The sequence below is a fragment of the Mastigoproctus giganteus genome, chromosome 1, assembly GCF_048544385.1.
Source record: "Mastigoproctus giganteus isolate SK-2022 chromosome 1, ASM4854438v1, whole genome shotgun sequence".
NCBI lineage: Eukaryota > Metazoa > Arthropoda > Arachnida > Uropygi > Thelyphonidae > Mastigoproctus > Mastigoproctus giganteus.
The window spans coordinates 260,215,509-260,241,171 of NC_143575.1; the positions used below are offsets into that span (position 1 = coordinate 260,215,509).

The 25,663-nt window shown below is 33.4% G+C and overlaps 1 protein-coding gene across 1 annotated transcript in view; it reads left to right on the forward strand.

The window, feature by feature from the left end:
• The window catches only part of Ziz (dedicator of cytokinesis protein Ziz), a 464,297-nt gene that overhangs the window by 117,942 nt on the left and 320,692 nt on the right, over positions 1–25,663 (forward strand). The window contains 7 exon segments of the mRNA XM_090369931.1: positions 4,607–4,610; positions 6,352–6,413; positions 6,416–6,435; positions 7,482–7,565; positions 7,955–8,101; positions 15,817–16,062; positions 21,266–21,474. Of these exon segments, the coding sequence (XP_090226057.1) occupies positions 4,607–4,610; positions 6,352–6,413; positions 6,416–6,435; positions 7,482–7,565; positions 7,955–8,101; positions 15,817–16,062; positions 21,266–21,474 (772 nt within the window).

Here is a 25,663-nt window from a genome sequence, read left to right on the forward strand (position 1 = left end):
TTTATTCGTTTAGTAGAATTAGAGATGTTTAATGAAGGGAAAATAATTAAATTTTTTTTTTTTTTTTTTTTTTAACAGGTGAGCACTTCAAGTAGTCAGAGTGGCATCACCAAAGAGGGTTTTATTTTTAGGGGTCCTGAATCAGGAACAGATAATTTCATTATTTTAGCAACAAAGGTAAATATTAGTTTGAATATATTTTTTTGCCATTACCATTATTTTATCAAGGTTTCATATAAAACTGAAATTGTGATATTTCTAATATTATTATGTTCATAAATTCAAACCTTCAGATTCGCTTACTAAAACTGCTCATCAAAGCTCTGGAGCCTTTCGATTATAGGGTAGAAAGTGAGGGGTTAAAAAGGAAAAAAATATTATAATAATAATGTATCAAATGCTAAATTTTTTATTTGATCACTTTCTATTTTTCAACTTCATAGTTTTGGGACTTGTTATTAATAGCTACATGAATTCAGTTGTTCTGCATCCTTCTTATATGCTATTCTGAAGTGTAATACAAAAGATATATTATAATATGATATAAATATATAATGTAAAGAGAATTCTCACCCAAATATCATTTAAAAAGCATGTTCTGCATTAGCTGAAAACAGAAAACTGAGCACTATTTTTTAGCTGCCACGACAAGTTGTTTATGCTGCAGGGTTGTTTCAAAGTATAAACTGAAACTTAATGACATTATTGGTGTACCTTTTATCACTCTCTTGATTTATCAAAACTTTTGGTTGCAGTTACTTAACTTGAGATAATTAGGTTGTTAGGATAATTAATAAGATGCCTTTTTATATTAAATTCCATTTGGAATTTGGTAATAATTAAATGCACAATGGTACAAGTCCTAATAAATTCTTTTGGTTTATTTTTTTGAACATTAATTTAATGAGGCATGTTTGAACTTAATTTAGTTGATGTCCTGGTATTTTGTTACAATTGGATAATAACTTCATATTAGCATTAGTAGAGGCATATGATGCAAGAAAGCAAGCTTGTGCAGCATCAGCCAAAAAAAAAAAAAAAAAGCTCCCATTTCACCCTTCCGTTTGTTCCAAATGCCTGTCCAGCTCAGCCTTAAATTTATTTAGGCTATCAACTTCCACAACCAATGATGGAATTCTGTTCTGCCTATGACTTTTTGGTCACTCTATTATAGTATTACTATTATTTTTATACTTAGTGTTTTTGTAAATGTTCTTGTTAATATTTATAGAGATAATGCACAACTTTAATTTTAATTATTATCTGTATTCATCATTTTATTGATAGTGAAAAAAAAAAAAATCAATTTTTCAGTCTTTCAAGCGAAGATACGTTACTCTGAGGCAAGAAGTAGATGGAACTTATATTTTAGAATTCCATAAAGATGAACGTAAAATGGAGTCAAAGGGCACAATATGTATGGATTTCTGTAATAAAGTTATCAGAGTGAGTATTTAATGTGTTATGGGTTGTTGCTGTTCTTTGTTTTTCCTTTTGAAAAGTATGCTATTTTGTTTTGTTACTAATTTTATTGGAAAACTTTAATGTTAATCACAAAATGTGGAGAAAAGAACACAATTCATGGTTCATGATACTTAATTTTTTCACTTTGCATTTTTAAACTTCATTTTAGACCTAATATAATCAGTTACATAACTGAAGTTTGGTATTAAACTTATGCAAGAATTAAAAGATATATATTTGAATTTTAGTCAGATGAAAAACTTCAAAATGAAACAAAAATTTTATTTTTACTCATGTGAATCTTTTAAAGTAGTTAATATATTATTTGAATATTTACTTCACTTTCTGTTTTGTTCTTTAGAATGTCACCAAAATCAGTGCTCAACTTTAATTCAGGCTTTTTATGCAAATTTATGAGCTAGTTTTGGGAGGAAGAATGTAATAAAATGATTGGCACGACAGGCATAAATAATGAAAAGTTAAATTTATTAAAAGCATGTTTTAGTTCGTTTTCGATAGGTTGTCTTTTTCCATTTTTCTAATTAATTTAATATTGCATTCAGTATATTCCAAGTTGACATGAGATAGCTAAAAGTTTGATAGAAACTGTGCACTAAAAATTGATTAAAATGTTAATAACAGTTATATATAAAATCCAGTTACTTGCTTTGCTCATTGATAAGTATGTCGTCAGAATTCACAACAGTATATCACTAATAATATATTTGGTATTACTTAACTAGGTTTCAATAATTAGATTATATCATTGAGATATAATGATGGAATATAATTTAGATATTAATTGGCATAAGGGGACTTCTGGACTACCTGCCCAGATAATAAAAATTATATTAACACAGAACACAAAAATCTGATTATCTGCCATACAAATGCATATATAAATCAATTGCCTACCTGCTGAGTGTATGCATCAGTGCTTGCATAGATTTGATTGCAGTAACATATGATTATGCATCTTTATATCAGTAACTAATTTTAGTGCTCTTTGCTACACATTTTTCTAGGAGATCTATATCCCTTGTGAAATGAAGTCTCTACACTTGTATGCAATTGCTTGATGTCATCTAACTAATTAAAAGCATGAGTATATATAATAGACATGTTCCGACCAGGTTCTTCATGTAGCTGATAGTTTGTAGTTAGTATTTTCATAGTAATGATTCTGTGAATTTGTATATTTACAAGTTACTGTTTTAAAGTGAAGCATCTTTGGACACTCAGGTTTTTTTTTTTTTTTTTTTTCTTTTCGATAAACTCCAAAAAAAAAAAAAAAAAGTCTGGCAATATTACAGTGTTGCTTCAATGTGCAACTTCACTGCAGCAATGCTGCTTTGACAAGAATTTCTTTTGCTGGGATTTGAAATTGTTCTGCATCCTCCCTATAGCACAGATTTAGTCCTAAGTGACCCCACCATCCCTCACCTAAGCTTAAAGAACATTTTGAGGCAGTAGGTATGATTCTGATGAAGTGAAAGCAGCTATGAAGATAGTAGTTAGCCTTAGCATACAGTGTTTAACCTGGAATAACATACAAAAACTTAAGTGCTTGATGAAATGTATTGTTGGGTGTGGTGTATGTATTGTAGAAAAATGATACATCAAATTAAAGGCAACTTTCTTATCTACAAACAGTGTTTTTTTTTCTTTTTTTTTTTTTTCCCCTCTCTCTCTCCTCCTCTATTCCTTAAAGTTAAGTGGTAAAGAGGCATTCCATTTTGGGACACACACACAGTTCTGTCTCAGGAATCTGTGACACGTTTCTTATATTATAACATAGAATTTTTAGGCAATTTAAATGAGAATTTTTATGTATTGGAGATTAGGTGATTGACTTTAATTTTAATAATTGTTAAAATCTTTTTTTTTTTTTTTTTTTTTTTTTTAGAATTCAAAGCGTGGAAAATTGAGTTTTGAGCTGCGAATGGCTGATGGACATAAATCTTACATACTTGCTACAGATAATGAAAATGAATTAGAAAGCTGGGTATCCACATTGAATTCTGTTATTGCCAGCAACAATAAGCATAACACTGATACCACAAAAAATCATCATTAACTGTTGAAAATAGTGGTAAGTTATTGTTTTTGATTTGGATATTTCTTGATTAAAATCTTGAAAATTAAAGCGGATATCATATTTGTTATGAGACATCCGCTTTAATAGAATTGATATAATATAGTAGAACTTCAAAATAAAAATTCCAGCACTGTTTGAATATTTCTCTGCTGGTAATTGATGTACAAGGAGAGGAGAGAAATAGGCTGGCTGGACTTCAAAAAAAAGCACCACAGATGAGAGAGAGAAAGAGAGAGAAAATCTTTATTGTAACTAGATGAATACAATGTAGCTAAATAAGTAAAGTTGTAACTGTCTGTCATGGCCAAAGGCCAGGGGCTCACATCAGAATTAAATAATTATGTACACAAACAATATAGAAAGTAAAAATTAAAAAAAAAAAATCTAAGTTATCATGATTCCTCACATAATGCGGTATAAACTGTATTTACATGCTACATCATGTAAGATTATATTTACAATATATATAATATAATACAGTAATTGCATTCATACCTTCTCTGTGGAGACTCAGTTTTTTCAATGCACTCTTGTTGAAAGATGCATAGGTATGGTGAGACTTAGCCCCCAACATAGCAAGCGAATTTTTGTTGTCACACAGGAGAGCTTGGCATATAGTGTGGAGAGGAGCACAAACTTGTTCTTAATTGCCTTCTGGATTTGAGTGAGCTGCTAAGGACTTCTTTCCTATTGCTGTTGAGGTGCTGTCTTCCGTTAAGCATTTGATTTGGGAGGAACCAATCTGAGATATGAAGTCTCTGATGCTTTGAGCAGAGTATCGGGGTTGACCGAAGTTCTGGCTTGGGTATTTGCCAGTAATCCCAAATGGATGGTATTGAGTCTGGTCCGTGATCATCGTAAAAGTTCCTACCAGTTTCTGTATTTCAGTAATATCAGGTAGTCGCTGCATTCTCTGATTCACATTATACTAGTCAAGTGAATCAGTCAAAACTTGCCACACATGTCACTTTTCTGGATGGTAACCACATTTATTCGGTTGATGAAATGTTGAGTATTTTCTTATGGGGCTTAGCTTTTTTTTAGGTAGGTATGTTAAGAAAATTCTAGTTAACTATTGGGTAATGCTCTACCACATGTGAAGGAACATGGTGTATAGTGTAGTTTGACTAGCAACACCAGGGTTCCCCCCCCTAACTCTGCGACTGGTACTTTAAGATGTATACAATACTCTGCAAAGACCAGTTAGTGCGAAAGCCAACTGGGCTTAGCCGGGTGAGTAAAGTGCCTGCCTTGCAACCCAAAGATCGCGGGTTCGATTCCTGCCTCGGGCTTGGATCAAAGTACTGCAAAAGCCTTGGGAGGTGCATTATGGCCACAGAAGCCTATGCGCCAACAACTACGGAAAAAAAAAAAAAAACCCAGTTGGTGTGTCTTTGTGAAGGGTTAGTGTAGTTTGTGTTGGGATGTTGTTCATCTGGCCTCTTAGCCTAGGGGCCTGTGGAAACCACCAACCCCTAGTTACCATCCTTAGCCATGGGAGGCAGGCTGGGTCATTAAGAAAAGAAAGACTCTGGTAGGGCAAACCCTGGGGGTTGCCTGAGCTTCCTAGGGTGGGCCGAAAAAAAAAAAAAAAAAATTAATAAAGGAAGATGGGGGAGATAGTGTTGAGTTGGGGACAAGAGGGAGAGAACAGTGGGGCAGTAGTGAAGGTGGCCTCCAGGTTGAAAAGGGGTAATTATGGGGTGGGGGAACCTCTGGAGTAGCACCATTACTCTGCCCAAGAGGAGGAGTTAAAGTGATGGTGGGGCTAGCCACCAGGCCAAAAGTAGGATTTAGAGTCCACCTGTTGGGGGAGGGGGGTGTCAGCATCCCACACCCAGCTGGGCATTCAGCAGCATCGAGACACAGAAAAATGTGTGGAATGAACAGTGAGGTAGTGAGAAACTCTCCATGTGGAATATAATGTAGCTAAAATAATTGGAAGGATTCTGGATTTGGAGCAGTTATAATGGCCATAGAGGATTTTTGTGCTTTTTTTTTTTTTTGGCTTTGTTAGTTAATAGTGGGTTCAGAGGCAACATAAATCAAAGCACAAGAAATCATTTTATTTTTGCAGTCTGAAGAGGATGTTAGTGTTAAACTGATGTTAGCTATGTTTTTAGTGTGCTTCCAGTTCCTGAAAAGATATGCATGCACATACATGAGAGAGAGAGAGAGAGAGAGAGAGAGAGGAGAGAGATGAGATGATGAGAGAGAGAGAGAGAGAGAGAGAGAGAGAGAGAGAGGAGAGAGAGAGAGAGAGAGAGGGAGGAGACGGGAGGAGAGAGAGAGGAGGAGAGAGAGAGGAGAGAGGGGAGAGAGAGGGAGAGAGGGAGAGAGAGAGAGAGAGAGAGAGAGAGGACTTCCTGCTGGATGGACTGATAGATTTCAGCATTTGATTGCTTGTCAATTGTTCATGTAAAAATTATTTTAATCTCTTAAGAGTTTTTTTTTAAACTCATTCATCGTTCTCATTCCTTGATATATAAGAATCTTTTTCGCGTTAACTGAGTCTAGAGAAACAGATTTCTTCATAAAAACTGAGTCTCATATTTAGATCAGCAATTTCAACTGAGAAATTAATTAATAGTTGATGCATTGAATAAATCATTAGAATTTAACTGTTTTCATACACATTGTTTTATTCTTAGTTAGAAGCAGTCCTTTTTTTTTTATTTTCAAGTGAGCACAAAATGCTGTACAGTTTTCAGCAATATGAATAGTGTTTGGATTCTTTGTAATATTGTCACTAAAACAGTTTTTTTTTTTTTTTTTTAATTTTTTACCAGATTTAAGCCAGATCCTCCAGCTTGTCCGTATAGCTATGGCACTTTGAAAAGTTTAGAACATAGTAAAATCCAGAGCTTGTGAAGGTAAGGAATTAGATTTTAATTTCCCTTAAGGAATACAAAAGTTAAATTCTAGCTTGCTCCTATTTGAAATTAGAGTATATTTTAATTATATGACAACTAAGAGGGCCTTTAATATAAACATTCTTTAACTTTTGTTAAGAATGTTCATGTGAATGTGTGTTAGAATAACTTCAAGTTTTATGATTCAAGAGTCAGATTCATTCAAGTTTTGTGATTCAGTTATTAGATTCAAAAGTTTTAACAGAGTTAGATATTTAGTTACAATGAGAGTAACTTTTTTTAATTTATTTTTACTTTGCTTTGCGTGTGCTTCTTAATAAAATTATGAAGAACTATCACAGTGCGAAAAATTCATTAAAACTAATGTAAACTGTACTATTTAGTTCTGTGTCATTCTAGTTCATACCATTTATTCATATATGGCTGTGTTAGGAAACTAATATCCATTTTTGTATGGATGGGATCAACAAAACTTTTGTGATCCCATCTAAGGGATCAACAAAAAGTTTATTTTATTTATTTTTTTTATTATATAATTTCAGTTATTTCATTCTCTCTACTTTTTTTGTTATTGAAATTTGTCATGTAATTACATGACATCTGCTGTTAAGATGTATAAAACATTTTATTTTTAAAATAATTAACTTCTCTTATCTACAAAAGTTTTTTTATCTTTTCTCACTAAAAATAATTCTTCTATTCCTAAAATAATTCTTCTGTACTGCTTAAGAGTAATATTTTTACCTCTCTTTTTTGTTAGTAACCGAAACATCCAAAACAACCCTGCAACTTAGATTAAATTTTACCAATTCTATGAGCCTGCATGGAATCAGTAAAGTGGGCAGCATTTTTAAGATTGACAGATATTCCTAGTATGACTGTTGTTAATGGCTTTAGTTTATAAAGTTGACTTATAATAATTTTTCTTAAAAAAAAATGTTAATAACATGATTAAAGAATAGTTTATTAGGATTAATTATTAGGAGTTAAGTTTTTATTGTTGCATAAATTTTTTTTTTTTTTTTTTGTCATTTGATATTTTTCAGTATGCTAGAGAAACAGATGAATCTATTGCCCAGGCTAGAAAAGAAAATCGACAGAATCTGTTTTCTATATATCCTGATATGCAGGTATATATAAATATTTTTATATTTATATTAAATATATAAAATATTGATGTGGCTTTGTAAATAGTAATTTTTTGATGATTTGATTGAACTATAATTTTCAGTGATCATTTAGCTTAACTGTGTTAATGTATACTGATTACAAATGTGACAGTGCAGTTTTTATGCTTGTTAAAGGTCATAAAAGAACTAGATTTGATTAGTTATTGATTTAGATTTTATAATTATTAATGAAATTTTATAAATGTTTAAGTACATTATCAATATGCTGATATGTTATTGTTTATTTAATAATAATTTGGTTAATAAATAATCAAATTTATTTAGTATGAGTTTCTGTGTTGTGATGATAGTTATACATTTTTTAATCATTAACATGACACTTTTTACAGCGTGTTGCCCATTCAGCTGCCATTGAGTATGAACACATTGTAAAGCCATACAAAGAAGAATTTGGAACTCGAATATATGTTAGATGTGAAGAAATAAAATTCAAACTACAAGCCCCATTGGAAAATGAGAAAGGATCATTATGCCAGGTTAAGCAAACATTTATTTTAAAAAATAAAGTTTTAGTACATGTAAGTTATGATGTGGTAATTAATGCACTAATATTTTGAGTTTAATAATAGTCAAAATATTTTAATTTCGTTATAATGGATAATATGCATGAATTTGAAAGAAAAAAAAAATCAGCTACATTTTTTTGATAAGTGGTTCAGTTCATTTATAATTCTCTTTCATCTCCTCTTCAATATTAATTTATTGCTCCTCAGAGCATTTCACTCTCTATATTTTATCAAGTTTTAAAGGCACTTTTTTATTTCTTGAATAAAAGAATGTCTGTTTTGTTCCATTGAGCAGATGCATGTGTGGGTAAATTGCACAATTTAATAATGCTTTAATGGTTATTGTTTTGATATGCACTTCTTTTTTTCCTGCATTTATGATCACGTTTTCCGAGGCAGATATGAAAAAAAAAAAGTATACCAAAGGACCTCATTCTCACACTAGTAAATATTGTATCTCTGAGACAACTAATATTTTCTTCTCTCAATTGAATAAGAGCAATTAATTATTTTTATAAACAATAGAACTTACATGCAACTAATTTTAAAAACTTTTCAGATAAATACAAAATATTTAATACAAAATATTATTTTGTATTAAAACACAAAATTATTTTTTATGGCAGATGTTGCATAAACTTTTTTTCATCTATGCATTGTTCTGTTATTTTTATATTAATTACTGCAGATTTGTTGATCTGTAATTTTGTCCCTGCCAAGCTGTCAGCTAGATAGACAATAAAAATATATCAATGAAATGTTACCTTCAAATGAGCCACTTGCAAAAGTAACTGCTGACTCCATTATTTTGAGATTTGCCACTTCAAGTCTCCAATATACAAAGTGGTGTTATTGCACCAGATTTTGATTCATCTAGTATTGCCTGTTGACACAGAGGGTTGTCTATTCCTCTGTGTGATGTTGATGATGTACATTGATGCCTGTGTTGTCACCTTCCCTTTATTAGGTGCAGTGTTCCTAATCTTGCCAATTGGAACACTGGAGTATGTAAGGAACATGGGGGTTAGGAACACTGCACTTAGTATACTGGAATCTTCTTAACTTTGCACATGGGAGTATATTCAGGGTTACCAACAGTCCCACCATTGTGAAGGTGGAAGCAGAGGATTTAACTGCTATGGAATAATCAGACTTTGTTGAAATTGGGTTCATTTGACTCAAAGTGGCATCTGAATATCGGTTCCATCAGTATTTTAGTCTCCCAGATATGTCAGCCTTAGAATGTGTGTGGCAAACCTCTGGGACTGTTGTGCCATATTAAATGATTTTGGGTATATATGTATTTAAATATATCCTTGAAATTACTTTGTTTTCAAGTACAGATCTTTTTGTGTTTCAGATATTATCCAGTAAAAAATTGTTTTTGGTCTCTAGGTGGGCAAAGCACATTACAATAGTGTTGGTTGGCTGGTTTAAAAGTTGATTACTATTCTGATGTTAGTTTGAATTTATTTTGAAACGTTAATTTAGTGTTCATAATCATAACTTACTATAAAATCAGTTCTTCTTAGAATTTATTTTAGAGTAAGGTATTTAATTCATTCAGGCAAAAAAGAAAAAAAAAGATTTTGTGCTATTAATTGATAGTGTGTATTTGAAGTGGGACCGGAAGCTTATTCAAACAAACTGATCAATAATAGATATGCACTTCACATATGGACTTGCTGATTGTAATCCAGCCACATCAAGACATCTGTATGCAGAAAGATTTCTGAATCATTTTCTGCCAGATAAGAAGACTTCACAGAGAGATGATCATCTTGGAGATACAGGATCATTCAACAAGAGTTCAATGGTAGTAAACTCATCAGCACTAGAACTATTAGGTTGGAAGAATGGGTCCTGAATTGCATGGAGGAAAATCCTGGTGTCATCTTCCAAAGGATAGCAGAAGTAGAGGGTGTAGGGTATGCAATTGTGTGGAGTTATGGAAACAACAGCTTTATCCATATCACATCCAAAGATTATAGGGTCTTACTGAAGTTTATTTCCCACCATAAGAAGCTTTTTGTACTTGGTTTCTGCAGTGATGTGCTTATGATCATTTGTTGTTTTCTGATGAGGATGACTTCATAAGTAATGTTACGATCAATTTCAGAACATCAATGACTAGGCAGAAGAGAATCTATATGCCATCATCCAGTCAAGGCACCACAACAATTTATTATTAATGTATGTACAGGAATTATTGTTAGCATTGGAAGACTCTGTTTAATCAATCCTTTTGTTTTGCCTGGAAGATTAGCCAGAGAATTAACCATGGAATGGTTTTTGTGATTTACTAGATGTAGTTTATGCCTTATGGCACTTTGCCTCATTTTTATTTTATTTGAGTAACCAGAGATTATTTGGATGAGCAGATAAGATTCAAATGAGATTTACCAGGAATTTATCCCTGTTAAATGGATAAGCAGTGGAGGCCCTGTTGCATGGCTTGCTCACTTCCTGGACCTCAGTTCACTTATTTTTATCTGGAGGGTCATTGGAAATCCATATTTTACCTGACACCCTTTGAAATTTCTGAAATGCTTCATGCTTCACCAGTGTATTGAACAAGTTAGAGCCATATATAATGACAATGTCCATATATGATACCAACAAATCAGAACAGTACCTAGAATTTTTGAATGTATTAGGCATTCCATAACAAGGTGTGTTCAGGCACAAATTCAAATGCAATCCAGTTATTTTGAGTGCCTTCTTTTAAAGATAAGGTGAATAAGGTGATAAGTTGGATCACAAAATACAGTGTACCCCAATTTCAGGGAATGTGTTTATATCCCGGACAAGCCCGATGATTTCTTTTTCTACAGGGATTTGATACACTTAAATAGAAAAGGTGCAAGAATATTTGCTGATGCTATCGAGGCAGTGTTAGGTGGGTTGGAAAACTGCTAGCTTGGGGGGATACAAGGACTAATAGATTAACAGTAGCCACTGGCAGAGTTGAAAGTGATTCTTGCACTGCTTCTTCACTGCTTCATTGGAATGAGCAGCAGCCTGAAAAACAAGATGCAGGATATTTCAGAGACTACTGGGAGTCATTGCGATACAAGTAAACACATGGGTTGTGTTAGGGTAGCTAAGAATAGGAACAGGTGCATGTATACTTGTGTGTACACCAATTCTAGGAGTTTGATAAATAAATTTAATGAATTTGAGGTATTGCTCAAAACATCAAAGGCAGATATTGTTGGGATATCAGAGATGTGGTGTCACACAGATATAAGGAATGCAGAACTGGAATTTGGGGAGCACAACGTCTACAGACAGGATAGGAAGGGAGGAGGGGTTATGCTATTAGTTAAGAAACACATTAAAGCCTTGAATGGTTTGAGCATGCTCAATGCCGTTGGGATTCTTCCTCTTGCTCAGAATAATCACCTGAGAGGGCATAAATTCAGATTGAGGAAAGACAGATATAGGATAGATGTGCAGAAATTTGCTTTTAGCCAGCGGGTAGTTGGTTGGTGGAACAGCCTTCCATCCCTTGTTGTGGAAATTGATAGCCTAAATAAGTTTAAGGCTCAGCTGGACATGTATTTCGAATGAACGGAGGGGTGAAATGGAAGTGGTTTTTTTTTTTTTTTTTGGCTGATGCTGCATAAGCTTGCTTTCTTGCATCATATGCCTCTACTAATGCTAATAAACTTTTTTCATCACTTTCAGAAGCCGAATTGACTTGAAAGTATTGTCTATATGTCAGTGTCTGGTCAGAAACAGAATTTTGCAACTTGAAATGTAATTTAAAAAATATTTATTGAGAAATATGGTATGGATGCCATTGATCAGAGGTCCCCAAGCTTTTAGGTAATCGGGCCATACTTTTTGCAATATTTGGTGGGCCGGAGAAAATTCCTAATTACTGAAAACTACATAGCTTTAGTGTTATGCAGAGAAACAACTTTATACCTACCTATATCTACAGATTCAAAAATAAATTGATGGATATGTAATATAAAAGATAGTTTATATCAAATTTTAATTATTACTTTTTTATTGTACTAATCGCAAAAATACAGCTAATAATTCAACTAAATTATAATTAATGCGATGAATGAGGTTGTGGAGTGTGACTGAGTTTTGTAATATCGGGTTTTAAAGTTCTAATTCCAATTCTTAAAAAATCATGTAAATGTGGGTCAGTTAGAAGTGATTGTATTTTTGATTTTTCATATTTCATTTTTGAAAAGGTCTGTTCATATATACATGTACTTTCGAAAATTGATGTAACCTTTCTTGAAAAATTTTTAATTTTTGAATAATGTCTCAGATAATGTTGAATAAAATTGAATTAAATTTTCATTTTTAATTATTGTCTTCAGAACATCATTAGGTTGAAGATCTACCAACTCTAATTGTAAATTCTCATCAACATCTGATGGGTACGTCAAATGGATTTTGAAAAAGCTCAAACACCTTTTGAATTATTTTTAAAATCAGAAAATCTATCTGCAAAATTTTCCTGCAAGAAACTAATGTTTTAAACAAAATTTTCAGTGGAAAAATTACAACTAAGCATATTTTTAGATAAATTATTGCAACATAGAAAATGTGAAAAATTATTCTGAAGTTGACTTTTAAATAACTCTAGTTTTGTTTCAAATGCTTTGACAGTATAATACAATTCATTGACAAATTTTTCTTATCCTTGCAAAATTATATGTGAACACCTGAATATTAAGAAAATTCAGGTGTTCACATATATATGTTAAAAAGGCAAGGTTCCACAACATTTGAGATCTGATAGTTCTGGAACAGGTTTAAATTTTTCATTCATAAATAGATCTATTTCGATCGTAAGTTCAAAAAAATCGCTTCAACACGTTACTGTGACTCAACCATTGTACTTCAGTGGGGTACCACAAATCACGTATTCAGCCTCAATAGTTTCAAGAAAATTTTTGAATTGCCAATGATTCAGACCAATCTTGTGAGTCAAATTTACTTTTGATATTACAGTTGACATGACTGAATCTACACCCAAAAATTTTCCACACAAAGACTGCTGGTAAATTATGCAATGAAATTGCATTGGTTTTTTAATATTTTTACTCTCAAGATATTTATGAAACTGACTCGCGAACCCAATTTTAGTACCGACCATAATTTTAGCGCCATCTGTCATAACCGCTGATAGCAAATTCCAATTCAATTTGAGGCCATCAATTGCTTCTGACACACTCAAAAATATATTTTCACCTGTTGTATCTTTCAAGCTTTTTAATGCAACTAGCTCTTCAGTTACTGAAAAAGTTTGATTTACACCTCTGATATAAATTAGTAATTGAACTGTATGGCTTGTATCTTCACTCTCATCAATTGGTATTGAAAAATTTGTGAATTCACGAACTTTTTCTACGAGTTGATTTTGAACATCGGCTCCTAAATCTTCAATTCTTCTTGTTACAGTTGATGAAGATAAAATTCTTTACTTTCCCAGGACATACTACTTCTGCAATTGTCATGTTTTACAAATTCTCCATCCTTAAAGGCCCTTCCTTCTTTGGCAATGATTTGAGAGGCTCGAAAACTAGCTCTAACTGCAGATAACTTTTGATGAGTAAAAGTTCTAATCTTCTGTTGTTTTCTTTGAAAAGTTTGGATTAGTTCTTGGAGTTTTTTCTGCCCCAAAGCTCCTGGAAATTTATCATAATTTGAGGCATGTTTTGTGGTGTAGTGACATTTCACGTTATATTCCTTGAACACTAACAAGGCTTCATTGCAAATAAGACATGTGCAAGTATCATTGAGCAGTGCAAAAAAGTAATTAAGCCACCACTCATTAAAAACGCAACACTCAGTATCGACTTATTTTTTTCGACATATGCTTTGACACGATTTTTATGGGGTCACTGGAATAAAAATAATACGCATGAATATTGAAGTAAGTAGTAAGTACTGACAAGTCTTAAAATTTAATGAAATATTTTAACATAAAGGTTATTATTATATTGATATCACTTGAAATTAATAATATAGTTTATTGGGCTGTTTGCCTAATAAACTACATTATTATAATATAAAACTATATATTATTAATTATAATATAGTTTAATAATGTGATGTTTCGGTTATCTGACAGATAACCATCATCAGATCATGCTGTGGGGAGAACAGAAAGGGGCTACAAATTTGAATATTTTAGTATATTACAGTTACAATTACCAATAATACAATTGCAATTACCAATATTACAATTTGCAAATTATGATTCTAAAGTATTAAGTTTTGAATTACAATAGAAGACTTTGAATAAATCTAAAGTAATACAAAGAGATTAAATTCATACCTGCTGACGCTGCCAGAAACTTTGTGCATACAGGCTGCTAGCAGTTAATTTATAGCAGAGGGATTAACTCCTTTAAACAATAGGATAGTGTCAAGTATCCTGGATCTGGGATTCTTGTATAGTAGAAGCTAGGGGTGACCTTTGCTCCCATACTCTGTACATCAGGGTTCATGTGCAGACTGGTTCAGGATCTTACTGATACCCATCATCAGACCATGCTGCTGGTGCCAGGTTTTATCCTGGATCCGGGATTCTTGTGTAGTGGAAGCATAGGGTGACCTTTGCTCCCATGCACTGGACATCAGGGTTGGTGTGCAGACTGGCAAGGGATTAGGAAATCCTTGATTGCTGTCTGTAATACTTATTGCTTTTTAATGACAGGGTCAAGATTAACAGATTATTTTAACGATGTTTCAAAGAATAGCTTTGGGTGGAAATAACAGAATTAATATCTAACAAGACTAAGCTGATGACACAGAGGCATCAGCACTATTAATCAACTGACGAATGTTAAAATAATCTGTAAAATGTGTTTTTCATAAATTTTATTGTGATCTATTATAAACATTAATTTTTACTGATCTAATTGAAATATCCACGGGTCAGATGAAATTCTTTCGTGGGCTGAATCTGGCCCACGGGCTGTAGTTTGGGTATCCCTACCATAGATGATGCAAGTTTTGAAGATGGGTTGGGTATTTTGATCATTCCCTAAGAGATAATCTTGTAAGGTAATAAAATAGTTGAACTGACTTTTTGTTTATTTTCTTTTCAAAAGTGTTTTTATCATGATGTTTATTTAAAAAAAATTCTAGATGCACATATGCTTCTTTTAGTTGCCAGTTTAAAAGTATCTTCAACAACTTCAGAAGTACTGTCTGAGATCATCACTGGTTTTCTGGTTATTGCTTAATTTCCTTACACTTACTTCTTTCTCACTGTTGTATTTTGCCTCTTAATTTCTTGGAAGGTATGTTTTCTGTTGTGTGTGTGTATATATGTGTGTGTGTGTCTGTATATATGTATGTGTATGTGTGTCTGTATATATATATATGTGTGTGTATGTTACTGACTGGAATGTTTTTTTGATTGTGACAGAATATTCTTTTTTTTCCCCTTGTAGAGAAACTGTAGACCATCAAGCATATGCATGGAGAGTTTGAAAGTGTGTTTATTGATAATTAGGCACTGTATTTCTTTATCAAATTTAAGAATTTCTTAGCAGTAATAGCAGAGAGTAATTTTTCTTTCATATAGCATAAATGTCCAGTTAATATTGTTAGCAGGCTAGGATGCTGTACTTAAATTATGCATTCAGTGTTTTTAGTTTTTGTGTTCTAGCTCAAGTTTTGAAAAATATTATTTTGAACAGGTAGAGCCATATATAACGACAATGGCCATATATGATGCCAAATTAGGAAGAAAGGTGTCTGAAGAATTTAGGTTTGATGTTAATCATCCATATATCAGGAATATGTTGCCAAAAGCAGGACGACGTAAAAGTGTAACATTTAATAACATAAATGTAATTAATTGTGGAGATGGAGTATTAAATAGTAAAGTTCCTCTTCCTCCTTTAGTAGGTATTGGAGAAGAATGGTTGAGTTTTCCAAAACAGGTAAATTTTTAAAGTATTTTTTAAAAAGTAATTTAATTAAATAATTATGACAAGTTTTTTAGAAAAAAAAATTCATTAAAAAAATTTTCCATTCCATTCTTCAATTCTTCGATCAGACTGTGAAATACAAATTCAAAATTGCAAGTCTCAGACAGCAAAAGTACATGCGAACTTTGATCAAAAAGTTCAGTGAATGTTGCATAATATTAATTTTATTCAATGATAAATATTTACATTGTTAATGTTTGTCTTCAGTATAATCCCCTTCCAGCCACATACTTGTTCCATCATGCCTACCACTACTAATCAGAACATTTTTTGGTGTTCATCTTTTGTGAATATTTTAAGGCAGTCAATTGGATTCCTTGAATTGATTCAAATTATTTACCATTCATGTTTTATTTTAATTTTGGGAATAGCCAAAACTCACAGTGCCAGATCAATTGAATAAGTGGATGTGTCATGATGAGAATGCTTATGTTGGCCAAAAATTGATGGATGGTGTATTGTTGTGATGTGGGAGCCAATCATTTCATTATTCTTCAGGTCATTTAAAGCACATTGTGTCTCAACCACTTTAAAACTTCTTGCTAGTAGACTACATTAACAGTGGAACTTTGTGGTGTGAATTCTGATAACACCATTCCCTTTTTGTCAAAATATGTAGTCACTCTGACCTTTACGTGTGATTCTGACTGCCACATCATTGTTGATAACATTGTTTTCCACTGGAGCTTTTGAGTTTTGGTCATATCTATATCATCTATTATACGTTTTTTTAAAAATGCAAAATTACATGGTTTTTTTTTTTTTTTTTTTTTTTATGTAAACCACAAACACGAGAGGTATTAGAACCTATAGTACTTTGTATCGTGCTTGGGTGGAGGTTGAGAAGATGAAAGAAATTTGTTGACGTTGGACTTGAACTTGTGTAGACTGTAATTTTCAGGAAATATGTATGAAGGAAGGTTGTTCCAGAAAACAGCAGTTGAATGAATAAACGAGGAAGATGAAAAGTTGGTTCTGTGAGTTTGAAGTTGGACAGTAAATGGATGTTGGCTGGTGGCGGCACGTGTTAGGACTGTTTTGAAAGAGAGAGCGGGAATTATAGAAGCCAATTCAGAAGAACAGTGCCCATGGAAGTATCTGTAGAAGAGGCATGCAAAGGAGATGAATCATTAATTAACCTAACTGCACTCTTCTGAATGGAATCAAGAAGCCTGAGAGAGGTTTTGGGGGCACCACCCAAAACCTCTCTCAGGAACAATATTCCATGGCAGGGCGGATTTGCGATTTATACAGAGAGCAGCTGATTGGAAGAAAAGTAACGCCGAGAGCGAAAGAGAAAACCAAGTTTTTTAGGTGCAGAGGAAGCAATATTTGTAATGTGCTTGTGCCAAGAGAGATTAGAAGTCAGGGTAATCCCCAAAAGAGATATATCATTTTGGCTAGAAATCGGAGTGTCACTAAAGATAAGCATAGGAGCAGAAGAATCCTTTTTACGAGATATAAGACCAGACTGAGTTTTAGAAGGGTTGAAATCAACTAAGTTGTCTTTGCCCCACTGGAGAATTACCTGAAGATCGGCATTTAAGGAATTGGTAGCAGATTTTCGAGAAGTTGAAGCTGATTGAGCAGGACAAGGTTTCTCAAAATGGAAAGTGGAATGCAATGTGCTATCATCGGCAAAACTATGGATAGGATTTCCAGTCAATGGAAGAAGGTCATTAATGTACAAGAGGAAAAGAGTGGGAGAAAGAACTGAACCTTGGGGGACACCGGCATTAGTGGAGAACTTAGAAGACAGAGCAATCTACCATCACCCTCAGTGAGCGATCAGAGAGAAAACTGGATAACCAATTACTAAAAACAGTTGGCAAACCACATGATTTTTTTTTTTTTTTAATGAAAACCCCAAACACGAAAGGTATCAAAACCTATAGCACTTAGTACCGTGCATGGGTTGAAGGAGAAGTATGGAGGGAGGGGGGTGCCGGAAACTTTGCTCTAGAGACTAAACATGGGTTTCACCACTTCAAGCCTCCAATAAGCAAAGTGGTGGTATTTCACCGGTTGATGAAAGTCATCTACCACCTACAAGATGGAAGCTTGTTTAGAAGACCTTTATGCCAAACACAATCGAAAGCCTTTGAGATGTCAAGTGCAACTACTTGTGTTTCACCGAACCTTTCCATTGAATTAGTCCATAAATGGGTAACATAAACCACAATATCACCAGTGGATCGACACTGATGGAATCCATACAGGCGATCGTTGATCAGATGGAAAGTTTCTAGGTGGTTTAAGAGTTGGCGGTTAATTGATTTCTCCATTACTTTAGAAAGAGTAGAAGTAATTGTAATGGGACGATAATTGGATGGGAAGGATTTGTCACCCTTTTTAGGAACTGGCTGGATATGAGCAAATTTCCAAGTAGAAGGAAAAACACCTTTGGAATAAGAAAGTGAAAAAAGCGGCAAAGAATAGGAGTAAGTTCAGGAGCACAGGTTTTGAGAACAAGTGGAGAAATACCATTGGGACCTGGAGCTTTCTTAGCATCAAGATTTGTCAAAATCCTTCTGACATCTTTTTGATGGAAGACCACAGGAGGCATTGAATGGAGCGTGTTGTGAATGGTGGGAGGTGTTTTACCAAGATCATTAATACATGAGTTGGAAGAAAAATGGGATGCTAGCAGGTCAGCTTTAACCTTGGCTGAAGCGACAACAGAACCATCTGATTTGGACAGAGGTGGGAGCAGAGATGTTCACATGTTGTTCAGATTTCATTATTTTCGGTACATGCAACAAATCAGAAAAACAAGTGTTCACTCAAAGCAGCTTTCCACTTAACTGATGTGTAATCACAAGTTAAAACTTGGGGTGTGTGTGCACACATGCATTCTCAGGTGTCTTGTAAGCTTTGTATGTTCAAGAATTATAAGATCATTTACCGAACTCAGATTAAATCTTTTATGTCAATATTGGCATTAATAAAATCAGATTGATGCAAGGTAGTCAGGCTTATTGTTTATATCAGTCTTAAAAAAATAAATTGAAAAAGTTCACCTAGTTCCATCCAGATATTGGTCCAGCCCTTTTGTAAATTTACATAAGCTCTATAGATCTACAAGATTAGAACTGGAGATAGTAATTCATTGATATGGTTAGTAATGCTTTGGCTGAAAAAGAATTTTATTATGACCAGTCTGCAACTATCCTTCCTTCATTTAAGTCCATATCCTCTATGTGCCACCTGTGAAATCAATAAAAAGATCCCTGTTACCCTGATTGGTTAGTTTATTTTGTGACAGAGCTATTTAATGATATTCTCCTATGTGGATTTCATTGGATATATGATTTTGCTGATACGATACTCAAATAATTTATTTGGTACTAGTATTTGATGAAATTCAAAAAAGTAGCTTCTAAATAAATTATACATAAGTCAGTAATTCCCTTGAAATATTTTGTCAGCAAGCCCATTTACACAATAGGCTTTATGGCCTGACAGCCAATTGGTCAGTGTGGAGGTACAGTGTTTGAGTTGATTGTGGTTCAAGTCTGCAATATTTCTAAATATAGTAGTATTCTGTTCTGTTCTTGCAAATTCTTCTGACCTTGTTTGGCCATCCCAGAGTATAAACAAAAAACCTTTTATTTATTTTATTTGTATTTTTATGCTATTGTATACTAAATATACATTTGATACTAGAGAGCTATTACGTGCTCGATAATTCCTATATTCTATTATATTATGAATCAACAGGGCTTACCTTTATTTTTGATATAGGAAGCTTCTTTTCCAACTCTCCTTGTCGCAAGGAGAGTTGGAAAAGAAGCTTCCTATATCAAAAATAAAGGTAAGCCCTGTTGATTCATAACTAAATATACAATAGCATAATAGGTACTCCATAGGAAGAAGTCTAACAGTGTGATGTTAGAGAAGTATGGAGGCCAGGTGATTTATCCATCACAGCCCATCTATCTATGAGGAAATGTTTCATCCAGAAAATGACATACATTCATAATCCAGTTTGTCATCCTGTTGAAAAATGATGAATGGCTGCAACTCTTCCAGTATGAGATATCACCGACTGCTGTAGTATATCGAGATAAATGTTTCCTGTGATGCTCTTCTCACCAAAGAAAAATTGGCCTATTGTGCATGAGTCCACACCAGATGTTTAACTTGAGCCTATCACTAATCTCACGTGGGTTTTTGGAATCCCATATCTGATGTGGCAATTCACATGTCCAGATACATAGAAAGTGGCTTCATCAGAGAGAAACACCTTCTTTAGGTATTCATTGGCTTCATCATTTCATTAGGAAGCTTGGACAATTTGCACTTTGTATGCACAAAGATGTAATCACTTATGCAAAACTTTATGGATTGTTGATTTTGGTAACTGCTGTTCACATGAAGCATGACCAATTGAATTTTGAGGACTGCACTGGAATGCTGCTTGGACATTTTCAATGGATATTTGAGATGCCTGTGGATGTCCACTTCAAGGCAGGTCAATTGCACTTCCTGTTGCTTGAAAATTCTGAATCCACCTCCTGATACTTGGTTTGGAGGGAAGATCCTTTCTGTATTGACAGCGATAATTTCATTGCTTGGTAATTGCATATTTTGACTCCACTAACCACTTGACACATTCAGCTTCTCTTGTGGTGTCACCATTTTTGTGCATCATACCCTTTAAAAAGAAATCTTTTTTGAGTTTTATAATTCTTTGTACAAAACTTCTGCAGTTTCATAATAATTTGCATAAGATTGCATTGCTCTGTCTTTTGATTATGGCATAATTAAATTTTAAAATGGGAACAGGACTTTATGGATACCTTGTATTTTTATGTAAAAGAATATATTTATTGTAGAGATTAATTACTGCTACTGGATTGAAAACCCTGCAGAGAGATACCCATTGTACATGTAAGTCCATATCTGCTTGCTCTAAACGAAGTCACTCTCAGTGAAGCTAATCTCCTCATCCAGAAGTCCTAATTGGAAGATATATCTCATTATTTATATTTTCCAGTCACTAGTAGTAAAAACTTGAATTTTAGCTGCTACTTCTTTTAACTTTAGAGTCCTCCTCCCCCAACCACCACCCAAAAAATTGATTACTCATTGTTTTTCATCATTCATGGATTTTCAAAATAGATTTTTAAAGCATGATATTTGTCCTGTATAGGCAATTTTTACTGTGCATCATCCTGAGCCAGAATTATATTTAGTGATAAGGATAGAGAAAGTTCTGCAGGGAGGAATATCTCAAGCATCAGATCCTTACCTTCGTCCAAGTGCTGGAGATGGCCGTCTTGGAACTAAAGTACAAAAGCTAGTCAGAGCATGTTGCCAAAGGTTAGGTCATTATAGGATGCCTTTTGCATGGACTGCAAGGTTTGTTTTATTTGCTTCATGTTATTTTTTTAAATATGAACCTGGCAGTTTCTCACTCAAATTCATACTTTTTTTTTACATTTTGTAAGGGAAATAATTTGGCATATCTTTTTTCTGATTTATTAATTATGGTTTCATGTGAATTATGGCATTATATGAACACTGATTCTATAGTTTTTGAAAACTCTGCAGTAAAATATTTTTAGTCTGAATATACACTGCATTTCAGAAAGTGCATTAGGATGCTATAGGATAATCATATAATATATACAATATTGACAGTGTTGTCAGTGATATAGAAGGCATTGTAATAGTATTTAGATATAAATTCAATTGAAGAATCAGCTGTTTTTGTTTCAAGTGAGGTACCACATGAAGTGGAGCTCAGCAAGTTCCAACACAGACATGCATTTAGGTGCCACATCATAGTATTTAATGTTAGAATTATTTCAGAAGCTATGAAGTTTCCATACACCATTGTTATTCCACTTGAATATGGAAAATCATATTGAAGTGGAAGATGGAGATTGTGAAAGGTAATCATGAAGGCCAGCCATGTAATTTAACAGAAAGAGACCTTAGGACAGTCAAACATTGTTGCCAAATAAAATTTGCATTATAGGTGCAGCAGAGTCAGGAAATCCAGTACACAAGTGAGATTGTCAGTGTAATTTTCATATTGTAACTGTCATTTCCATTGCTGCAACAAGCTGTCTATGCAAGATCCTGGGAAGAATGATAAATACTTACCTTATGTGGAATTTAGAATCAAATGGCCTCCTTTCCAAGACCCAGTGTAACAGGTTCTGATGTTATTTCAAAGAAACAGGTCCACTTTGTGTCATTTAATTAGATTAGAAATATATATCCATGATGCTTTTATAAATCTGAGCATCTAGTAGCAGTTTTTTTTTTTTTATATCAAAAAAGTGTATGATACAACTTGTCATTTGCACGACCTCCATAACTTTGGTCTTAGGGGTAACCTTTTGGTTTTTATTTAAAAATTTCTTTGATTGTTGATTTCAACTTTGTTTAGGATCCACACACTTCTTAGTGTTTTGCCAAGATGAGGGAGTCCCACAAAGATCCAGTCTAAGCATCATGCTATTTGCAATCAAAAGAACTATCACAGAACAACTTCCACCTATGGTAAACAATGCCCACTATGTTGATGATTTTATGATTTTTATCATTCATTCAATATGAGGGTCATTGAAAGGCAACTTCAAATAGCAATTTGATCGCCTTACATCTTGGTATTGGCTAACGGGTTCAGATTTTTGTCACAGAAGCCTGTTTGTGTACACTTTTGTCGAAAACATAATTTTCATCCTGACCCAGAATTAAGGCTTGGACAAAACAGCATCTTGGTGGCAGCAGAAGTCAAATTCATGCGACTTGTTTTTGACAAGAAGCTGACATTTCTATAACATCTTTGTCAGCTAAGGACAAAAGTGTACCAAGGGGCTTAATATTCTATGGTCCCTTTTGTCTTCATCAGGTGTAGATCGCTATATCAGGCTCTACTGGGCTCTTGTCCATTCTAAACTTGACTTTTGCTCCCAGGTTTAGGCTTCTACTAAGATAGTCAGTGGTTAGATCCAGTTCACCAGGAGGCCATCTGCACTGCCACTAAAATATTCCTTACACCTGACAGAAGCCTGTACATCGGTGTTTCCCAACCTTTTTTTTACCATGCCCCACCTAGTCTTTCTAAAATTCTGATGCCCCCTATGTAACATATACATATTTTTTATATTCAAAAATTGAATTATTCCCTAAATGAAGCCTAATTACAACTTGTTCAGGGCACAAGACAGGTTTTAGGAAGAAATCATTAGGAAATTATTAAGAAAAAAACAGTAAGTAAATTTTCAAAACAAATAATAGACAACTAAAATTCAAGGACAAAATAATTTATATGAAAGATTTTTCTATAATATTTTAATTTTTAGTAATTATTTTAATTGTTTAATAATTTCAACATTCCATGTGAAGTCACTTCTAGATGAGTGAACTAAATTTAGTGAGACCCTTGTGCTTGATGCTTGCCGCAGGGAGATTTTATATTGGGCTCCAATTTAGTCAGCTTCAGTCTCAAGTCTCCCTGTTTTGTGATATCCAGTCGATTTCTTTTCTTTAGTAACAAATCATTTATGGCACTAAATCCACATTCAGCTAAATATGAAGATGGAAACGGTAACAATAGCTCTCTTACAAAGTTGGTTGAATTTGGGTATTTAATTTCTGTTTCATCACAAAGCCATGCCATCGCTCCTTTTATAGTGAATAAAGTTTTAACTGACTAATTGTTTTGCATTTCTGAGAGTTCTTCTTGGTACTACATTGATACATCAGACAAATCCACTAACATTGGTTGCATCATCCAGGTTGGAAAATCAATTTGTTTTAAATCAGAAAACCTTTCTTTTAAATCAGCAGACAGAATTTTCAGATGATCGACAGACAATAACAAGTACAGCGGTATCAGTCACTTCACATTTTTGCAGCCAACGAAACTGTTCAAAATTTTTGTTTCAAATATATTTTTGACATAATTCAATAAATGTAATGAAACCAAATATCTTCGCTTTTGCATCGACGAGAGTTTTATTTGTTCCTTGAAGTTGTTTATTTAATATATTTAGTTTTTCAAAGATATCGGCTAAATAACTCACAAATGCTTTACCATCGACCGTTAACAGATGCTTCATTTCAGGTTTGTCACTTAAAAAGTCACTAATAGTATCAAATAGTTCCATAAATCTTTTCAAGCAGTTCCCTTTCGAGAGCCACCTTACTTCAGTGTGAAGTAAAAGTCTCACATGGTCTGCATTTTGTTCTTCACAAAAAAGCTTGAAGAGACGCTCACATTTGGCATTAGCTTTAATAGCACTGACACACTTTATAACTGATTTTAGTACTTCATTAAGAACAGGCGAAATATTTTTAGCTACCAAGTTTTCCCTATGAATAACACAATGCACAAGAAGCATTTCTGGATTCTCATCTTTCATCAATTTTAAGCAGCCATTTTTCTTGCCCATCATATTAGGAGCACAATCTGCAGCACAAGATGTTATATTTTTCATTGGTATATTATTGTCATCTAAGTAATTTTTTAGCTTATTATATATATCTTTGGAGGTAGTGGTGCTCTCTAATGATTTACAGAATAACATTTCTTCAGCAAAATTACCTTTATCAATATATCTTACACAAGTTATCAGTATGGCTTCACTGTCTCTCAAAGTTGATTCATCCATTTGCACTGAGAATTTTCTTGTTTTCAGCTTTCCAACAAGTTGTATTTCAATATCTTCACTCATTTCATCTATTCTTCTGCTAACAGTATTGTTATTGAGTGGCATAGCGTTCACGTCTTTGTCATCTTTTTCCAGAACTGTTTTAAGAAATTCTGATATTGATGGTTTGATTAAATTCTCTCCTATAGTATGATTTTTCCCAGATTTAGCAATGAGTAAAGAAATTTCATAACTAGCCTCAAGAGTACGATTGACAGTTGCAGTATGAGCAATAAACAGAGACTTTAATGTTGCTCTTTTTTTCAAAATTCTTCTTTAAAGCTTGAAAGTAATTTAAATCTGAATTTACATGAGCATTATGTTTCGCCTTCAAATGTGCTTCAAGACGACCTGGCTTCATTGATTCGTTGGTCAAGCATTGATGGCATAAAAGACAAAAAGGTGACCTTTGATCATGAGCAGCAGGTATGAAACCAAATTTTAAGTATTCCTCTGAATACTGACGAACTTTTTTTTTACACTACTCATTTTACTGTGCAACTGAAAGAAATAAATATAAAATAAATCAAAAACTAAAAATAAACTATGCATTAAAGTTAATTTAATTTTATTTTAATATATCAAAATTAATTATTAGTACGTTTTTTGAATGAATAAATCACACAAATTACTGAATTCGGGCTATTAAATCTGTGGTCTCTGTGAACAAGCAGATAAGTCTAATTTGTCAAAAATGAGATAAGTGCACTACAATAAAGTATTTACTATTATGTGACATGCAGATATCTTCGTTGTTGTAGTTTTAGCATGAGTAATAAATATTTGTATATTCAAATATATGCATGTTTATATGAGAGTGTGAGGTTTATTTTTCTTCTCCTGCAAATTCAAGTTTTTGGACTTATTTGCTTATTTACTGA